This window comes from Podarcis cretensis (assembly GCF_951804945.1).
Source record: "Podarcis cretensis genome assembly, chromosome: 8".
In the NCBI taxonomy this organism is placed as follows: domain Eukaryota; kingdom Metazoa; phylum Chordata; class Lepidosauria; order Squamata; family Lacertidae; genus Podarcis; species Podarcis cretensis.
The window spans coordinates 93,314,997-93,336,316 of NC_137177.1; the positions used below are offsets into that span (position 1 = coordinate 93,314,997).

Genomic DNA, 21,320 nt, shown 5'->3' on the forward strand with positions numbered 1-21,320 from the left:
AACGCCATCCCATCAGATGTCAAGGAAATAAGCAACTATCCTACTTTTAAAAGACATCTGAAGAGGTTAAAGAATATGTAAATGATTGGTTGCACTATCACCAAGTCAATGAAATATATAAAGAGGATTTAAAGGGAAAAGGATTTGATGATAAAAAAATCTAAATTTGAAATAGATATATTAAACAATGAATGTAAAACAATGTCTAAAATGTATAAAATACTGTTGGAATGGCATTTGAAAGATGAGGAAATGAAATCGGTAATGATACATTGGGCAAAAGACTTTGGATATATTATACAGCTTGAAGAATGGGAAAGGTTGTGGAATGAAATGATAAAATTTACAGCCTGTAATGCTTTGAAAGAGAATATGATGAAAATGATGTATAGATGGTATATTACACCAGTGAAATTAGGTAAAATGTATAAGACAAATAATAAATGTTGGAAATGTAAAGAAAAAGAAGGAACATTTTATCATATGTGGTGGGAATGTAAAAAAGTAAAGAACTTCTGGGAAATGATATATAATGAGATGAAAAAGATGTTGAAATATACATTTTTTTAAAAACCAGAAGCATTTTTACCATACTTGGTATTATAGGTCAGGACATTAATAGGCAAGATGTTAAATTGTTTTTATATGCAAGAGTATTGTTAGCCCAGAAATGGAAACAAGAAAAAATTCTGACGAAAGAAGAATGGCAGACAAAATTAATGGACTATGCAGAATTGGACAAAAGGACAGGAAGGATTTGAAACCTGCAGGACCAGAGATTTACAGAAGATTGGAAGAAGTATATGAATTATTTGAAGAGCAACTGTAATCAACAAATTACGCTAGTAGGATTACAAGATGTTTTGTAAGGAGAAATATATGAAGTGTTACAAAGTAGAAAAAGATAGAGATATTGGTTATGAGTTTGAAATGTAATAGGGAAGATAAGAAATGCATACTGAGAGATTAGATTGGAAAAATTTCAGACAGGATTGATGGAAGTCAAAAAATTGAATAAGATGAAAAAGTATGTTTAATTACTGTTGAAAATTATATGTTAAAAAAAAACTAATAAAAATTATATTAAAGAAAAATGAAGAAGAAGAGTTTGGATTTGATATCCCTCTTTATCACTACCCGAAGGAGTCTCAAAGCGGCTAACATTCTCCTTTCCCTTCCTCCCCCACAACAAACACTCTGTGAGGTGAGTGGGGCTGAGAGACTTCAGAGAAGTGTGACTGGCCCAAGGTCAGCCAGACTAGAGTCCACCACTCTCAACCACTACACCACACTGGCTCTGAAGGCAGTCCTGTTTAGGGAAGTTTTTAATGTTTACTGCTGTACTGTGTTTTTAATATTTTTAATACTGTGGGATTTAAAGTACACGGGTCTCTCTGTGCACTCATTTTCTTGCTTCTTTCTTGAGAATAAGGAGATAAAAATATCAAGAGATCTGAACTGGGGGCATCTGACTCAGGTTTTAGCCAGTGTGCTATGCCAGTTCACACTTAGCATTTGAGTGCATTTGTGTACATACAACTAAATATATTTAAAACTATGAAATTCATGGACACAGCGTCACCATTTGTGAAACATAATGTACAAGAATCTATTTGCGGAGGACTTGAGACTACAATGTCCATGATGCAGTGCAACTGTGAGGAAAATACATATATAGTCCCATATATTTTTGAAGGAAGGAGAACCAGCCAGACTACAATAGCTTAGGTTCAGAAAAGAGATCTGTAAATCTAGCGTGTCTTGTGGGATTAGCACACATTTACATGAAACTGTGCCAAGCCTGTTCAATATTACTTGCCACCCAGTTTAAAATGATGTGTTTCATTTCAGCATGAACAAGCCTGGGAGTTGTATTTTTTTTATATAATAATATTTATTGAATTTTACAGAAAAAAGGTTCACAAAAACAAAACAAAAATAAAAATACACATACACACACAAAGAAAAAACAAAACCAAAACTTAAAAAGAAAATTTAAGAAAAAAGAAAATCCCTTTTCCAAATATCATACTATTCATTAACTTATTTTCATGACTTCTTCACATCTCCCTCTTTTGTATCCCATTTAAAAGTTTAAATAGCAAATTCATTTCTTCTTAATTTTACCCTTAGTTAGTTATCCTCACAAATTTTAACTTCTAATCATATTGCTAGAACCACTTCATTTCATTCCAACATCATTCGCATTCAAAAATTTTGCAATGTTTCTGTAAATACATCTTACATTTCTTCCAGTCTTCTTCCACCCAAGCCTGGGAGTTGTAGCTCAAGCCTCTGGGGGGCATCAGTTTGGGAAAGATTGAGTTTAAACCATGATGCATCCTTCGAATCTGCTGCTCCACACAGCAACCATCATTGGGGCAGCTCATCTTCCGCTCTGATAAGCCTTGAGGAGAAGTCACTTAGGGCATCTATGTAAGCCTCAAAGGCACTGTCAACTTTGAAAATGCCAGCAGGGGAAGAAAAATCATTTACATCTAAGTTGTTTGAATGCAGGAACCCAGCCCAGTGGCACTGAAGAAACCACATGGTTATGAGTTTGGGCTGGGTGGAAGTAGGCTGTCTGTGAGACCCTTCTAACCCCTGGATCCAGCAAGTGTTAAAATATAAGCCAGGTAGTATATTCCCCCCAGGGATACTCAAGGGTGCACAGTACGGGCACCTTTTGTTGTTGTTGTTAAAAAGTGTGGCACTTACTGTAACAACTTCACTGTGAGTACCAGCACCTATTCTTCTAGAAAAAAAGCTCTGAAGCCAGGCTTGTTTCCTGTGTTGAGGTGATGGGCCATTAAGGGAAACAAAGGAAAGGGGCAAATGGGTGGGGTGGAGCCCCTCCTCCAGCCTGTCTTGGTTAGTGAACTGGACGCCCAGCTAGGGACATGGAGTGCCTGTCTCCTCTTTTTACCTGTCAGGCAGGTGTGTACTTTTCCTTCTCATATAAACTCTGGTTAATATGCATCAAAACAAGTGAAGGAAAAACACCAGAGCCCGGAACAGCCAGGAGCTCAGGCTTACTTTGTGCTCACGTTGAGCCCCTGAACTTGTCAGGGTCGGAACCCAACCCTGGAACAATTGATGTCTCTGAGAGCAGGAGCAACACAACCCCCTTCCTCTGCAGTGACCCTTGGAGCAACTGGGGCAGAGCCCATTGCACACACACCCCCACCCTGTGAGGATGTCTAAGCATTTTTATTTTTTAAAGTGCTGTTGTAGTAAAGGTGGATAGATACCGGTAAGTATTTTTACTTGTTCTCAAAATGTACTAATTCTTAAAATGTACATCCTTTAAAAAAAAAAAATCAAGTGTACATATGATTTTAATAAACTCATTTCAACAATGTTGAATGTGATAGCTTATGATTGTATTATTGCCCACTAAAGAAGCAGAGGCAGAAATTTGTTGAAAGCTGGTAGGAGGCGGCATTCATCATGTGCTGACGTCTTGTGCCTCCCCTCCAAAAAGACAGACTAAAAATACTTCCAGGAGGGTGTGCTGTTGTGATTATAAAATGGTTTCTGAATCCAGTGGCCCTCTTAGCATCATTTTTCTTGGACTGGTATCCCCCCCCCCCCCAAAAAAAAAACATCCCGCTGTGCCTATTCTGAAAAATGGGAAGATTGACTGATATCTCTTAATTCCTTTTAGGCTGCAATCCTATAAGCCAGTGGGTCTTATACTTTCTTCTCTGGGGCCTGGGCCACACTTTCAATTTGCTCACACCACATCAATTTTTTTTTCTTGATAAGAAATACATTGGAAAACAAAAAGAAACAACTCATAGCTGTTCTTTATTTATGACACAGAGCACAATTACTTTATAATACGATCATGGGACATGCAGAAAGTATAATGCAATGAAGATACATAAGAGCATGCATCATTCCCAAAATATAATTATAAATGAGTCTCTTACATATAGAATCATAGAGCTGAAAGGGACCCTGAGGATCATCTAGTCCAACCCCCTGCAATGCAGGCATATGTAGCTGACCCATATGGGGATCAAACCTGCAACCTTGGCGTTCTCAGCGCCACACTCTAGTCTCGTGGTCCAGGAGGTGGCCCCGCAGTCTGGCTCTTCGCAACTACCAGCTAACTAGGTTTCCTTGCTTTTTTGGGGAGGCCACGCTGTGACCCTGGCAAAAGCAGCGCTTGATCTCTTGCAGACCTGCAGAGGAAGACTGCGGGTCAGCTGGGCTTGAAGGCTGCATCCCTAAACATATCGAGGACTCCAAGAGGGGCCACGCACAAAGGGGTCCGGAGTGGGGTGTCTTGAACACCGCGGAACGTAGGCTGCAATCCTAACCCCACTTACCTTGGAGCAAGCCCCCTTGAATTCAACAGGACTTACTTCTGAGTAGACGTGGCTAGGCTTGCGCTGTTAATTAACTTTGGGGTAAACCTACACAATCCCGGGCTGCACAAATACACCCCCCACCTCGAGAGTACTTACTAGGAAGTAAGCCATGTGGAAAACCAGCGGGGCTTTACTTCCGTGAGAGAGCGCTTACTGAAGCCGCGTGCGCACCTTTTGCACCCATTACGGGGTCTGGAGGAAAATCCCGTTGGGCTGAGACGCTGCCCATCCTTGCCAAGAAGCGCGCGCAACTTCCAGCTGCGATTCTGTGCGAAACCCCACCAAGCGAAACGAAACCCCTTTCGAAACTGTGCCCAGGATGGCGCTAGCCGGCGCCGGCGCGAGCGAGCGAGCGAGCCAGATGCGCCCCCGCGGGGGATGCGCGCCAGGAAAGGCGCCCGAGATCCGCGCCTTCCTCCGGGCGCCAAGCGAGCGCCTCCGCGGCTCACCTTCCCCGCCGCGCGGAGAGGGGAGGCGACCCGCGCAGCCTGGAAACCAGCCCCGGCCCGCGACGCCATTGGCCAAGGCAGCCCCTGAGCGACAGCTGGGGGAGGGAGGGAGGGAGGGGGCAGAGGAAAGGGGAGGGGCGCAGGCCGGCACTGATTGGCTGCGGGGGGAAAGGCAACTCTCGGCAAGAAAGTGCTCTTCGGTGGTCCCCTCGGGTCCCGCTGCTGACTGAGATCGGGAAGGGGATCCGCGCAGCAGAGAAGCGTCCCGACCCCGTGGAGCAAGCGGGGAAGAGCTGCGCAGCAGCCGCAGCCGGGGCAGGAGCTGATGGGGGTCTCGCCCCGGGGAGGGAGTCGCGACCACCTTCGGGCTCCCCCCGTCCTTATTTGCCAACCTCCAGAGCTCGGGGCAAAGAGCAGGCGGCTGATGCCCAGCCGCTCGCAAGGCGCGGGCTTCCTTGCCAGAATGGGCGCAGGCTGGTGCTCCAGAGGCCCCTCGCGGAAGGGGCCCCGGGTGCTGATCCTGGTGGCCTTTGGGCTTCTTCTCCTGCCCGGCCTGGCCAAGGGCAACGAGTATGACTACGTCAGCTTCCAGTCCGACATCAGTGCCTACCAGAGCGGGCGCTTCTACACCAAGCCCCCTCAGTGCGTGGCCATCCCGGCTGACCTCCGCCTGTGCCACAGCGTGGGCTACGACAAGATGGTCTTGCCCAACCTCCTGGACCACGAGACCATGGCAGAGGTGAAGCAGCAAGCCAGCAGCTGGGTGCCTCTGCTCAACAAGAACTGCCACATGGGCACCCAGGTCTTCCTCTGCTCCCTCTTTGCCCCGGTCTGCCTGGACAGGCCCATTTACCCCTGCCGCTGGCTCTGCGAGGCCGTCCGCGACTCCTGTGAGCCCGTCATGCAGTTCTTTGGCTTCTACTGGCCCGAGATGCTCAAGTGTGACCAGTTCCCGCAGGATGACGTGTGCATTGCTATGACCGCCCCAAATGCCACGGAGGCGTCCAAACCTCAAGGTAAGGGTCTGCCATGAGTAGCACCCTTCTCTTTTGGTGATAAGCAGGCAGGCAAAGTTGGGAGAGGTGCCTATGACCACCTTAGGGTCAAGCCAGTCTGTGATGGCCCTGCTGTGAAGCCAGGTGAGATGGTTGCTTCAGGTGGCAGATTAGGGATGGCGGGGTGGGGACACAGGCACTTCAGGCCCGCCTGGGGCATGTTCTCTTGGGAAGGTCTTGTGGATGTTCAAGGAGAGGGTCCTTAGCTTCCACACAGGAGGTCCCAGCCTAATCCCCCTCCTTTTTCTGTTAAGGATCTCTGGTAGTTGGGCTGAGAAAGAACCCTTTATGGTGGAAAGCTTCTTCCAGTTGGAGCAGATCTGGGGCTGGCAATGGGCTGCCCTGAAGATGTTGGTGGACACCAGTTCCCATCATCCTTGATCCTGTAGAGCATCATGTTGCCCCCCCCCCCCCCGGGAACAGATGATCCTGGGATAGAGGAACCTGTAGAAGGCAGGCTCCTGTGTGACGTTAAGGAGGACATAAGAGGGAAGGGCTCCAGCTCCACGGCAGAGGCTCTTGCCTTGTAGGCAAAGGATCCCAGGTTCAATCCCTGGCATCTAGGTTGGGGTGGGAAAGATTCTGGAGAGCAGCTGCCAATCATGGGAGAAAATTAAAATACATGGATCAGTGGTTTAACATGGTATAATGTGGCTTGCTAAGAGCTGTGGGGGATCAAATCCAAGATTCATCTAGACCAGACTTTGCCAACTTGATAGGCTGCTGACTGGGATTGATGTTGGGTTGGCGAAGGCTGAGGTATCTCAACATCCTGTTTCCCACAGTGGCTAGCCAGATGCTTCTGGGAAACCCACCAATAAATGCTGGTGAGAACCCTCTCCTCCCCATTGAGCTTGCCCAATCCCCCTTCATAAAGTAAAGCCAGCAGGCCTTAGCAGGTTGGGTGGGCAGGTCTATCAAGAGCTGGTACACAGAGGAGGGCATCCTGGTCCAAATCTCGTCTCTGCCATGAGGAATGTAGGGGTGTGACCCTTAAGACACACTGAAGGCATACACACCATACATTTAAAGCATAGAACTTCTCCTAGAGAACCCTGGGAACTGCTGGGGACTGTAGCTCTGTGAGGGGGCAAACTACAGTTCTGAGGATTCTTTGTGGGAAGACATGTGCTTTAAATGTATGGTAAGTACTCAGACTTAAGCAAGCTGCTGTCTTTAATCCCTACATGTTAGGGATACTACTACTACTACTACTACTACTACTAATAATAATAATAAGCCACCATGCAGGGTTGTTGTGAAGTTTGCCAGGGTAGTGTGTTTGAAGCACCTGGAGCACTTTGGAACTGCCAAGGAGTGCCTCGTTCTCTTGTGCAAGCCCCTTGGAAAAGGCCTTGATTGCTTCTGCTCAGGCCTCTTCCAATGCAGAGAGAGTGCAGAACTTGCAAAACCATCTGGTTTTTCCTCCTCAAGCTACCTTGATCTGGCCCTGGAGCCAGTGTGGTTGAGCCGTTTGGGGCTTTGCTGTGCGTTCTGTTTTCCCAGTGAAAAGGAACTCACATTGAAATAAAAACAGCTGCATCAAAACCCAGCACAGTCATGTGATGGCACAGAATAGCGACGAAACATTAACTTGAGTAAGAAAATGCAAGAACAACATCTGCAAGAGGTGTGCCTCTCCAAAAAACCTATCACAAAGGAAGGTTTTAACAGACTTCACAGGTCTGTTCTGAAACCCACCTACAGGAAGCCTAGAGAAGCTCCCTTGGGAGGTTATTCCACTGAGATGGCCCACCTTACCTCAGGTTGTGGTTGGGGAACCTCAGGCCCAGCAGTTGAGCTTGACCCTTTTGTCCTCGCTGTCTGGCCCCTGGACTCTGCCCAGGCCACACCTCCCCTTCCCAGAGTAGCCTTCTCGCTGCTCCAATTCACACCTCTTTGAGTGTTTTTGGCATCCATGGTTCTGGCTTCACTTCACAGGGGATAGAGAGGGAGGTGGGAGTGTGTGTAGAAATGAGACTTCTGTGCAAAAGTGTCAGTCCTTGCTCAGCCCACTTTTGCCTCTGGCCTCAGCCAGCGCTGGCATGGGGTCCCTAGAAAGTTGCTCAGAAGGGAATGTGAGGCACCCTTTCCGGAGGGAATGTGAGGCACCCTTTCCGGAGGTAAGGTGGCCATTATCACAAAGGGCCTTTTGTAGCCTGGCTATCATGAACAGCAAAATCCATGGCTTAGCAACTCTATGCTGTGTGAAGAATTGCTTCCTTTCTTGTCCATCCTAAATCTCCCCAACATTCGGCTACACTGGGTGACCAAACACACTGTATTCTAGTCTCGTGAAAAAGGCCTATCCATTTTCTCCACCGCAGTCATAATTTTATACATGCTCCCTACTCGTCTTTTTCTCTGAACTAAAAAATCCCCAAATGTTGTAAGCTTTCCTTGCAGGGTAATGACAGGGAATTTGTGGCCCTCCAGATGTTGGACTCCAAATCCCACCACCCGCAGCCAGCATGGACAACAGTCAGGGATTATGGGAATCATAGTCCAACAACAACTGGAGAGCTGAAAGTTTCTTTTCCCTGTTTTAGGAGTTGCGCCAACCCTCCTAATCATTTTGGTGCTAGTGGAATCTTTATCTATTTATTAAATTTATATCTTGCTCTACTTGCCAAAGGATCCCAGGGTAGCTGATATATTCTTCATTGCTGTTGATTTAGAGAAAATAAAGCATCCCATGAGCTTTTTCAATCTTGCACAGTTTCCTGGGAGGGAGTCCCATTTCACTCAATGGATCTTACCTCTGAGTAAATGTGGAGAAGGCTGGGCTACTTTCTCAGATGATGATGATGATGATAATTACTATTACTACTATTATTATTATTTATTATTATTATTTGTATCTCCCCGGCCAAGGCCAGGCTCAGAGCAGCTAACATCATAAGAACAACACAATATGCATAAAAATGGACATCAATTCATTAAAATACATCTTAAAATTAATTCAGACAAGTTAAAATCTGGGCAGGTGGCAATTATCAGGGTGGAATTGAGAGTGGTTAATAATTGCCAGGACCAACTGTTTCCACTGATCATACAAGGACCTGTGAGCGGGTTGGGGGCCTCCTTTGGGCTTGTTTTATACAAAGGAAAGTAAGTCAAACTGCATCCTGCCCAAAGGCCTGGCAGAACAGCTCCGTCTTGCAGACCCTGCGGAAAGATGTCAAATCCCGCAGTGCCCTGGTCTTTTGGGGGAGAGCATTCCACCAGGCCAGGGCCATGGCCGAAAAGTCCCTGGCTCAAATCAAGGCCAGTCTAATTTCCCTGGGGCCCGGGATCTTCAAGGTGTTGTTATTAGCAGACCGTAAGGTCCTCTATGGGGCATACCAGAAGAGGCGGTCCCGTAGGTACGAGAGTCCTAGGCCACATAGGGCTTTAAAGGTTAAAACCAGCACCTTAAACCTGACCCTGTACTCCACCAGGAGCCAGCGCAGCTGGTAAAGAACTGGATGAATGTGGTCCCGTGGCAAGGAGCCCATAAGGAGCCTCGCTGCGGCATTCTGCATCCGCTGGAGTTTCTGGGTCAGTTTTAAGGGCAGCCCCGTGTACAGTGAGTTACAATAATCAAGTCTGGAGGTGACTGTCACATGGATCACAGTGGCGAGGTCAGGGCGAGAGAGGTCAGGGAGCAACTGCTTAGCTTGGCGGAGATGAAAAAATGCCACCTTTGTTATAGCTGTAACCTGCGCCTCCATAGAAAGCGAGGCGTCGAAAATTACACCCAAACTCTAGACAGAAGGCGCTGGCACTAATTGTGCCCCTGCAAGGGATGGGAGTTCGCTCCCCAACCCTATATCGTCCCGACCCAGCCAAAGGACCCCTGTCTTTGAAGGATTTAACTTCAACTGGCTCCCACATAGCTATCCAGCCACAGCTTCCAGACATTTGATCAGTGTGTCTGGGGCCGAGTCAGGATGGCCATCCATCAACAGATAAAGCTGGGTGACATCAGCATACTGATGGCAGCCCAACCCAAAACTCCGGACAAGCTGGGCGAGGGGGTGCATAAAGATGTTGAAAAGCGTAAGGGAGAGGATTGCGCCCCACGGTACTCCACACACCAAGGAGTAGCGTGATGCTAGCTTCCCCCCCCCCCCACAGCACCACCCTCTGTCCCCGACCAGAAAGGAACGAGCGCAGCCATTATAGGACTGTGCCCTGAATCCCCACGTCGGCGAGGCGGTGGTCTAAAAGTTTGTGATCGACCATGTCAAAGGCTGCTGGCAGATCTAAGAGAATTAACAGCCCCGACCCACCTCGATCCAGCTGCCTACGGAAATCGTCTGTTAGGGCGACCAGAGCCATCTTGGTCCCATGACAAGAGTGGAAGCTGGACTGAAGCTATAGTGCATGGCCTCACTTCGTTGGCTTTTGAAACGGGAGTTTCTCATTTTTCTGATATTAAGTTTTGTTCTCCACATTTTTACAATGATTAGCAATTCTTTTTGTAAAAAGCTGTCTTGAAATTTTATCAACAACTTAGTGCAAATTTCTCCTAATATAGACACTTCTGAAAGGAATTTCCTCTAATATACAGTGGTACCTCGGGTTAAGTACTTAATTCGTTCCGGAGGTCCGTTCTTAACCTGAAACTGTTCTAAACCTGAAGCACCACTTTAGCTAATGGGACCTCCTGCTGCTGCCGTGCCGCCAGAGCACGATTTCTGTTCTCATCCTGAAGCAAAGTTCTTAACCTGAAACACTATTTCTGGGTTAGCAGAGTCTGTAACCTGAAGCGTATGTAACCTGAAGCGTATGTAACCCGAGGTACCACTTTAATGTGCTTTTGTATGTTATTTTCATCAACATATACATTTAGATGGACACTTTACCGTATTATATGCTTTTTTTGGTAAATGTTACATAGCGATAGAACTGCAATTTTAAAGGAGGGCTTGTACTTCAGTTTGCATATTATTATGCCCTTCAACATGTCCAGGCCAAAAACTGGGACGTGCATCTCCCAGGCAAGTCACATGACCAACACAAGAGTGTGGCCCCCAAAATACACTTTTTTCTGGGGGTGTGCCCCCATGAGAGCATGGTGCTCAAAAACATGCATTTTGTGGTGCTGTACGACAAAAGCACTTTTGGGGAGCAAGGTTGTGGTGTCCAAAATGGCTGCCATACTCTCACGTGAGAAAATGGGGTATCCCGGTTTTCCCAAGAGAGTTGAAGGTTATGCATTATTTTGGAAGGTGTGAATTCAGTAAGTTTGCCTTTAAATGTGAACTGAAATGAATTTATTCTCTGTCCCTGGTTGGCCTGTGAGTGTCCTGGCTCTCACTCTCAGACAAAGTACATGGACTCCTGGCTAGAGAATCCCCAAAAGCTTTATTCCAAAAGTTAGGACACCATTTAAACACAGACCAAGATACAGAACCTGAAGTAGGACTTTAAGATATACATGACTGGGTACAAGCTAGGATGTGTCCACACCTGACTGCCCCCTTTGGTCCCATTTTGAAGAGCAAGGCCAAGGTGGGTTTGGAGCGCAAGGGTTCTTTGGGAGGTCCATCCTACATGGTCCGTTGTACCTCTTGGATCTCGCAGAATAGTGGGGATTTTGTGTTTCCTGGCAGCGGAAATTTATCAGCCTTGGATTGGCTTATGCTTGCAGAGTGCCCCGCCCTTCCCCAGTCCAGACATCACCTGCCTTTTGTTGCTCCTCTCCTTCTCCTCAGCTGTCAGCTGAGCCTGGGTGCCCCTCTTCCATTCTGGCCCGAGGTGGGTGCAAACTGTGTGGAGTGGTATGACCTATACAGAGAGGGGGTGGTCTGGGAAAAGTTGTGAGGGATGTGTACGGAGGCCTAGAGGGCTGTATTAAGTCCCCGGAGCTGAGATTCCCCACCGCTGTTCTAACACATTTAAAAGTATTGTAATACAGTGGTACCTCTAGATACGAACGGGATCCATTCCGGAGCCCTGTTCGCATCTAGAGGTAAACGTATCTAGTGACGGCACATCTGCACATGCGCGCGTTGCTTTTCGCCGCTTCTGCGCATGCGAGTGACGTCATTTTGAGCAAGCGGTGAAACCCGGAAGTAACGCCCTCTGTTACTTCTGGGTTGCTGCGGAGCACAACTCGAACGTGCTCAACTTGAAGCAAATTTAACCCGAGGTATGACTGTATATCAAACCCACAAAGGTGACTTGTGTTTGTGTAAGTTTCTTGGTGTTCCTCCAGAAGATCCTATATAGACATTCAAAACCATTTCCAGTTTTTCCTCTATTAACGCCTGAGAAGTGGGATTTGTCCCTGCCTCTGAAATGCTGACTTGCCTGAATTCCTTTTGCTTTAGGCACGGCGATGGCAAAGCCTGCAGACCTGCTGCATGCACTGGGTGGGAGCTGCCGATTAGTAGAGCGTTGCACATTCCTCTCCCTCGCCCTGGAGTAAGGTTTTGCTTTGAGCAGCACTGTGCTGCGCAAAGGGTCAGAGGAGGGATGCTGCTGCTGCAAAGAGATGGGAAGAAAACCTTATGAAACACAGGCTTAGCTGGGCAAGTCCAAGAACATCTCTACACTGCAGTTTTGGATTGGCTTCATATTATGCATTCACTTGTTATTACATTTATATTTCTCCAAAGAGGTCAGGGTGCTCTACATGTTTTTTTCTGCCCACCCCATTTTATCCTCACAACAACTCTGTGAGACAGACTAGGCTGACAGATACTGGCTGGCCCAAGACCACACAGTGAGCTTTGTGTGATTTTTGAACCTAATTTATTTCCCTTCCCCTCATTCTCCTTGCTGAAAAAAGCAGGGCCAAAAAATTCTGCCATCAGCTCGTCTTCTGGTGGCAAATCCCTTGTGTGCTGTGTGAAAAGTGATTTCTCCAGTCTGTCCTGAATCTCCCACCATTCAGCTTCAATGGATGACCCCAAGTTTTGGTATGGCGAGCAATATCCACTTCCGGCACACCTTGTATTAATAGTTACAACTGTTGCCCCCCACCCCAGTCTCCGCTGGGGGCCAGATTCCTGGGATTCCTTACCAAGGGTTTGTGTTTCCTTTTGGAAATAAGGCACAGCGGAGACTGAGGTGCCTTTATGAGATATGGTTCATTGACACATCTATACCACCTGAGCCTGTGATGGTGGAGTTCAGAGTATTAACCCCCCCACCAAGGGTCTTGTATCTCTCACAGCCGTAGCCTTGAATTCAAACAGACAGCAGAGATGGCTTTGCCTCTCTCTCCACTTGCTGCTTTACCTCTAGGTCACATCACTTTCAACTCTAACACTCTAAACTCAGGCTTGGTCCTCCCAACCATCTCTGAGTTGACAATTACCATTTTTCTGTTTCTCATTCCCCCCCCCCCCCAGCCTTCCATTCTCTACATTTCCACGTTTGGTAATTTATTTTTATTTTTTAAGTCCTCCTGAAAATTCATCAGCATTTTATAGTGCTAATTTGTTATAATATGCTCATTTTTGTATGCAATTTTGCCTTATAGTCACATTTCCTCGAATATGATGCCTTTTTGTATGTTATTTCTACCAATTATGCCTTTCTTTTCCACCGTCTTCTGTACCCATTCCTTGGTTGGAGAAATGCATTGCAAATTTCAGATAAATTTGAATGGCTGCATTTTGCTTTTGTAAAGTGCCAGTCACATAGATTAGTTTTCAAATGTGAATTGAAACAAATTCCTCCCCCATCCCTGTCTGTAACTGTTCTTTTGTGAAGAGACTGCGAATCCTCTGTTGGGGACCATCAGCTCAGTCTTCACTTGGCTGAGGTCCATGGTAGAAAAACAAAATGGAATCAGATTTCATTTGTTGCATAGACACCTGCAAACCTACACACACAGAGGGATTCGGGTATGGCTGCATTCTGGGAACTTCTGTCATCCTAGCTGGAGTTTTCTTTGGATACATATTGCTCTGGAAATCTTGTAGCTCTCCTCCACATTTTTCATGGCTGACTTCAGGGCCTGTGTAGACATCTTAGGAGAAATGAGCGAAGAGGCAAGCGAAATGTGAAGGGGGGGGGGGGAGAAGAGAAAGCAACTCCATTGTAAAGATAGTGACAGGGAATAACAAGACAGGTTCAGCTTTGGAGGCTCTGATTGCTGATACTGACAGTCTGTTTAGATGGGAAAGGGCTCTCTGGTTTTAGGTCTGAAGCCCATTAAGCAAAGGTCTCGGTCAGGGCTTTTGCTTCTCATAGGAACATAAGATGTGCCTGCAGAATCAGGCCAATGGCCCCTTTAGTCTAGCATCCTGTTCTCACAGGGGCCAACCAGATGCCCATGGGAAACCTGCAAGCAGGACTTGAGTGCAAGAGCACAAGCCCCTCCTGTGGTTTCCAGCAACTGGCATTCAGAAGCATCACAGCCTCCAACCAGAGAGGCAGAATATAGCCATCATGCTTTCTCCAGGTTTGCCAATGAGCCTGAAAAAAATTCTGGCTGTGCTGAAGGAGCACACCCAGCATTGACCCCTCCAGGGGTCAGGTAGTCTAAATCTCCCAGCACCTGGGACCTTCTGCATTCAAAGCTGATGCTCCTCTAGCATCCCAGGGGCAGCATTGCGGCCCTTATAGTGGTAGTCTCCCCAAATAATTATTTTGCCCTTCATACTAATCCTCTGCTGTCCCCTTTATTGGCAGGCACTGCAGTATGTCCTCCTTGCGACAATGAGATGAAGTCAGACGCCATCCTGGAGCACCTGTGTGCGAGTGAATTTGGTAAGGAGTTCCTCCTTTTTCTGAGCTTAACTGCCCTAGGCCAGGGATGGAGGACACTTGTTTTATCAGGAACTAGAACAACCCAACCCTCCTCTTCCAGCTCAAAAGTGATGGCGGCATTGGCTTACAGGAAGGGGCTTCTCACCTATGGAATGGGTGGGCTGAGCTGGTAGGAAGTAATCCATAGTTTGGTGTGGAAGATTTTGCAGTCTTTGATGGCTCCCTCCCTGCCCGCTACATTTGGAACTACCAGCACTTGGAAACAGTGGGGTGGAGGGCAGACAGTTACCTGACTTCCCAGCAGGTGAGTCAATGCTGCAGGGGAGAAGTGGCAAGGTCAGTGAGGTGTCAAGACAGTAGCTGACCTAATCCGCCCCCGCCCCCGGTGGTGTGTTTCCACTGCTCTCATCTTCTTATGATGCAGAGGCCATAGACAGTGCCTTGAGTTGCATGCTGGAATAAAAGCAGTCTGTAAGTGCTATATCTGTATGGCGGGCTGTGGCAGGGAGTAGCCAGCCAGGATGCCCCTGGAGCCAAGCCCAGCTCTGGTATTTGGCCAGGACAAGTTCAGTTCAAACGAGTGACGTTTATGCCTTTTTGGCAAAGCTTAATTTTCCAGGAAGGAAATGAAAGGCCTATTGAAGAAGGTGGGCATTCCTCTGGGATTAGTGCTTGGGTGTGCCACGTTTTGTCAAAGCAGGGAGTGGAACTCTCTTTTTAACAAATTCTTGACTCTCCAGGGTTGCTGCTTTGCCAAATCTTTCCAAGTCCAGAGTGGTTATTGGGAAAATTTTTATACCAGGAAAATAATATCAACAGCCACTCCTGAGTCCTGGCTTGGCCAGGGCATTCCTGGTTCAGCCTGGATGGCAAAACAGATGTGGAGGTGAACATCCAACTTTTTGTTCAAAATGGCAGTCCAGCTTCCAACATCTGAGTGCAGGCTAGGATAGAAGCACACATTTGCAAATACTCAAAATTCAAGTCATTGGGAGTTGTAGTCCAAAACATCTGAGGTGCAACCGGTCGGGGAGGGATGTTATAAATATTGTCCCCTCACTGATAGTTTGCTGCAGTATGAATAATAAAGTCTTGGTGCAGAAACAAGGAGATTCAATGTGGCCGGTGCTTTTGTGAACTCAAGTCCTCTTCATCAGATGCATGAAAAGTTATCCCCAGTTGTGAAGTATATCTCTCTCCAAGCCCCTCAGGGCAGCACCTTCAGTGGATTCCTTTATCCTAGGGATTGCCAAGATGGTTCCCTCTAGTTGCTGGCAGTGGTGGCTGGTGCCCATTGGGACTGATTGAGCAGAAGACAAACAGAAATTGGGATGTCGCCTGAGGAGAGGAGGTATGGCCTGGGGAGAGTCCCAAGGGCCAAGGAGAGAGGACTGGAGGGCCACATGGCTCCCAGGCCTGAGGTCATTCCCCCCACCCCATGCGCAAGGTGGTAGTTTTCTAATTGGGATCATTGAGACATAAGGAAATATATACATGGGAAAGTGAGAACCAGAGAGACTAAAAGAAATACATAGTCAGGTTCATCAGTAGAGAAAATATATATTCCAGATTCCTCACTTCCACTAAAAAATGTTTGTCAAGGCTGACTCCTTTGTAAACATTCTGATCCTTAGCCAAATTCCTCATCCTGACCATGCAGGTTCCTATTTCCTGGGGCACAGACTGAAGGCACGTGAGGCAAGAGCCTTGCTGAAACTAAGCAGGTCCAGGTCTGGTCGGTTCCTGAATGGGAGATTGCTGGGGCTCCCTTGGGTCTATTGCACTGATCTCCATGGAAGGAAGAATGGTGGGGTATACACGAAAGTAAAATGGTTAACATTTCAGAGGTGATGCTGGAGGTTCTTGCCTTTCCAAGTTTGTCGTATGAGATGTTGGCTTTTAAGTGGTACATGCTAGACTAAGAACCCATTGATGCAGCCGTAGTCTCACATAATGGTGGCCAGAAGAAGTAGATCATCCCATCCCATCCCATCCCATCCCATCCCATCCCATCCCATCCCATCCCATCCCATCCCATCCTATTTATTATACTAATACCTCACCTTTCCTTCAAGGAGCCCCCTTCTCCTCACAGCAACCAGGCCATGAGAGTGAATGTCTGGCTCAAGGGCACCCAGTGAACTTTAGGGCTGAGTGGTGATTGGAGTGCTTGACATGTGAACCATGGCACCACACAGGCTGGACCTTGGAAACCTTGTTCTTCCCAACTTTCCAGTTGGCTGGAAGCAATGCTTGTTCACCTCCAGTGACAAGGCCAATATCCACTTACAAGCCTGTCTGTCATTGTGGAAGAGCTTTAGCTCTCTTGGAAAAAGGTTAGAGCTTTGTAAATCTCTTAACTCAGAGCCTGGGTCACCAACATGGCTCCAGTGGGTGCACCCCAGGGTGCCATTTCTCTGCCCTTCCACCACTGAAATCAGGCTTGAAAGAAGCACTGTCTTATAGCTGTTGTTGGAGAGGTGAGTTTAGCTGGGACATCTGTGTGGTGCCAACAAGTTTTCTCGGTTTGCAAATGTGCCCATGGGCGGCCCCAAAATGCTGGCAATCCTTGGCCTGGAGTCTGGCTTCTAGTTGTAGAATAAGGATGCTGCAAATATCTATCTGTGTGTTTTCCTGCCCCCGATTTGAAAGCGTTGGAGGTCTTTGGCACAGGATGTGCTTTTTGGGAGAAAAGCAACAATTCTTGTGATGAGTTCCCTCGGCCAGTGGGAACTGAGAGGAAACCCCCCCACACACACTTCTGAGTAACTAAGTACAGGCAGCAACTGTTTTAGGTGTGCCTGTTGACACACAGGTCCTTTTGGACCGGAAAGAGGCTGAGCAGGGGCGGAATGAGGAACGGGGTGGGCTGTGCTTTTATACATTCCACTGATGCGTCCAAGGTCTGGAAATGGAGCCCCTGCACAAAATGGCTGCTGTCTGTATGTGAAGAGAGGAGCAAGAAGGGACCAGGACACTTGGGGCTATTGTAGGTCCCCAGTACTTGCATTCTAAAGAGACAATGATGCCCAGGAACCACTATCTTTGAATGCTCTCCTCTCCATGTGTGCTTGCTGTACTTGGGGCTTAAGAAGTCTTTACGATCATTGGAACAAGGCTGAGCTGTCACTGGTGGGCAGAGCTCCTGCTCCAGAAATACAAGTCTTTAAACAGGGCAATAAGATTCCTGCAGAAGGTTGCTGCAGCCGCAGTTTAAAACCTTGCTCAAGCAATGAGATGAGCAATGACAAGGAGAGGAATCTTCTCAGTGGTGGCTCTGTGATTGATTTCTGAGGATTTCCCAAGGCTCACAACGCACTTACTTAAAGAAGGGCTAAAATAAATCCCTGAATATTGCTGTGACTGGTTCCCTGGCTTTGCTGAACTAGTTTTGTTGAGTTCTTCAAGTGTTGTTGAGTTTTGTTTCTTTTTTTAAGGTGCAATTATTGTACAGCAGTTGCTAGGGAGCCCAAGTGGGGAGAGTGTTGCTGCTGGGTTCAGATTCTGCCACCAGGAGAAGAGATGCTGGATCAGAGGCATCCAGCAGCCAGGTTCTTCACACAGTATAAAGCAGAAGTATAAGAGGTAGGGATGGCCGGCTCCTTGAATGGCTTTAAAAAGAGATGATAAACATTCATGATGGATTCATCAATGGCTACTAGTGTCAGGATCCTGTCAGCGGCTCCCGGCTGGTTGCCCAGGAAAGTATAAAGACAAGGAAAAGTTTCTTAAGTCCTTTTTTATTTCAGTCTTTACAGAGAGAAGCTATAGAACCCAGCCTCCTGGATAGTGGCGTTGTCCCAAGTGAATCTCTCCCACTTCCTCATTCGTCATCTTCATCACCTCCTCTACAGGTGTTGCCATGTCTTTGAACTCTTTGCTCTCCTACTTTGAAGTCTTGCTGGGTTTTGGGAGATGGAGGGTCTGGAATACTTTCCAATGACAATGTGTCAGCAGGGTGATGCTCTGGCTCTCCCATGATTTCCCAACTTTCCCCCTCATCTGCCTCTGAGCTGCGACCTCCTGCAGACCTCTGTATATTGTCTTGCTCTTCCTCCTCCCTGGAAGGGTCAGGCGGGGAGGCGGTCTTCACCATTCCTCCTCCTTTGCCCAGCCCCTGACACCTAGTCATGCTGTTTGTGCATGACTTCCTGCTAGAGGCAGCATGAATGAGAGAGTGCTGCTGCTCTCCTGTCCCGGTCAGCCACTGTGCTAAACAGGAAGATGCTGGACAAGTGGGGCCTTTGACCTGATCCAGAACAGCCCTTCCAATGTTCTATGGATTTTCTTGAACCCATAGCTCTGGGTAACCAACCTCAGACCTTGAGATTTCATGGCTCAAGTCTTTGATTCCTTGCCAACATCTTGTCATCCTCACCTTTAAGAGTGCGCTGAGGAGGCTAAATGTGCAAACCAAGCTCCCTTTGCTCCAAGCCAGGGTGGTGGGGACAGCCCTGCCAGCACCCACCAGTGAAGAGCGCCCTCTTCTGCCAGCTGAATGCAAGTGTTTTGGACTAGGACTCCCACCAACCCCAGCTGGTGGGGGTTGTAGTCCAAAACATCTAGAGGGCACCTGGTTGGGGAAAACTTTTCTAGAGACTAGACATAAGTCTGACTGGGAGTGGGGGCGGGCGGGCAGGGGAAGCGCATTTGCAAGGAGGAATTGGTGCTCTCCTCCCAAAGCTACAGTGTCCAGAGCTTGCCATGAAGAGGGATGGACTGTTAAACCACTCTGGGAACTGTAGCTCAGTGTGTATATTGGGGGGGGGGGTGAGGGCCTCCTAACAACTCTCAGCATCCTGAACAAACTGCAGCTCCCAGAAGTTTTTGAGGGGGGAAGCCGTGGCTGGTTAAGGTGTGATTATAGCACTTTTGTTGTGTGGCACACATGTGTCCAAAGCAAGGAGCCAGAACCAAAGGGGTGAGTGGGGCTGAGAGAACAAACCAAGACAAAGCCTTGGGAGGCCAGCACCTTGGGAAGACGCAAGGATACAGGTGCACCTCAGGAGTCAGCTGGGGAGGGAAGCCCTCTCAGTCTCCTTCCCACTCTGGATCGGCAGAGAGAGGGCTTTTCCACACCTCCATTTGCCCCCAGGGAAACCCAATCTTCAATGCTGGGTTGGAACAAACAACAACTGGGTTTTCCACAGACTGCTGTTTGGTCTGGTTTAGCACTAAAGAGCGGGTTTTCTGGGGGAAAGCGGCAGGGCAAATGCGGAACCACACTGCAAAGGTGGGGCCAAGTCCAGAGCCAGTCCAGCGCCTGAAGGCCCTTCCCTGAGAGTCTGCCCCCTGCAGTTCAGTAGCTTGCCACCTGGGGCAGCACTTCACAGATCCCGAGAAAGGGCTTTCATATCACCTATTTCCAAATCCTTTTTTAAAAAATTGCTGGAGATGGCACAGATTTTATTTATTTAAATTTATCTCCTATACTTCTGCCCAAAGGAACCCAGGGTGGCAAATACTGGTGTGATAAAAAGTAATGCAAATAAAAATAAAATAAATGCATATTCAAAAAGATATGAAACAGGCACATGCTCTGCTTTTTAAGAACAATAAGGAGAGCCCTGCTGGATTGCTCCGGGAACCTTCTTCATGCAAAAATAAAAAAAATTAAAAAGGTGCTTTATCATGGAATTGTGAAGTGGGAAGGGACCCTAAGGGTCACTTAGTCCAACCCCTGCAATGCAGAGGGCCATAGCTCAGTAGTGGGGCACCTGCTCTCCATGCAGAAGGTCCCAGTTTCCACCCACAGCATCTCTAGGTCAGGCTGGGAGAGACTCCTGGCTGAAAACTCCAGAGAGTTGCTGCCAGTCAGTGTAGACAATGCTGAGCTAGCTGGAGCCACCTTCAGTCTCTGTCTAAGGCAGCTTCCAATGTTCCCACATTTATGATTTTTCTCGCTTTAAAACCCCCAAACAAAAAAACTGGGGGGAGGGTCAATTTGAGATGGCCTCATGGCTCGAGGGGTGTAACCCCCCCACCTGGTTGCAGCCCTGATCCAAGTCACTCCTTCCTGAAGCTGCTATTACACCTGAGGAAGCCTTAGGGAGGAAATGGTGCCTGTGTGTTTTCCCCTCTGGGGCTAATAGAAGTGTCAGAGAAATTTTCCGTGGGAGAATCAATGTGGGGGATCCAGGTTAGTCCCCCCTCCCCCAGTGCTGCTGCGTGAACCAGATACCCCCCCCCTGGCTGTTTCTCGAGAAATGTCCCATATCATGTCTTGTTTGGCCCAAAGGCATTGTTTTAGAACAGCTGCTTTGAATGCCATGGTCGGGAGAGCAGCTCCTCTAGAGTAGTCCTGCTGCAGTGGGATGACTTTAGGGTGAGCAGCCAGCGGTGTTTGCAACCAAATTATGAGTCCCTTTGCTTGGCAGAGTCTGCTGCTTTTCCTGTCTTCCGTTCCTAATTGCACTTGGCTCAGGCCTCTTCCAGACAGGGCTGTTAGGAATTATTTGGCAATTATGCGTATTGTTTTTCTTTTGATAGCTTCTATTGATTTTTGGAAGGGGGAATCAAAAGACCCCTGCCAAGTCAGGCCTCAGTCAACAGACTTTCCTCCCTTAGCTCTTGGCCAGGAGTCATATCTTGCCTCAGGCACACCAACCTGACTACAACTCTGGAAATGCGTTTTTAATTGATTTACAGCACCTAAATGTGGCTAGTTTGTAATCCTGGGATTATGTCACCAGATCCACCCTTGTAAAGTATAGGCAGCTCATCTG

The 21,320-nt window shown here is 47.6% G+C and overlaps 1 protein-coding gene across 1 annotated transcript in view; it reads left to right on the forward strand.

Annotated features, from left to right (window-relative positions):
* Nucleotides 1-4,993: 4,993 nt before the first annotated feature.
* SFRP1 (secreted frizzled related protein 1) overlaps nt 4,994-21,320 on the forward strand; it is a 36,782-nt gene continuing 20,455 nt past the window's right edge. Inside the window, exons 1-2 of the mRNA XM_079989258.1 lie at nt 4,994-5,844; nt 14,518-14,595. Coding sequence (XP_079845384.1) covers nt 5,154-5,844; nt 14,518-14,595 — 769 coding nt within the window. The 5' untranslated portion in view covers nt 4,994-5,153. The remainder of the gene's footprint in view (nt 5,845-14,517; nt 14,596-21,320) is intronic.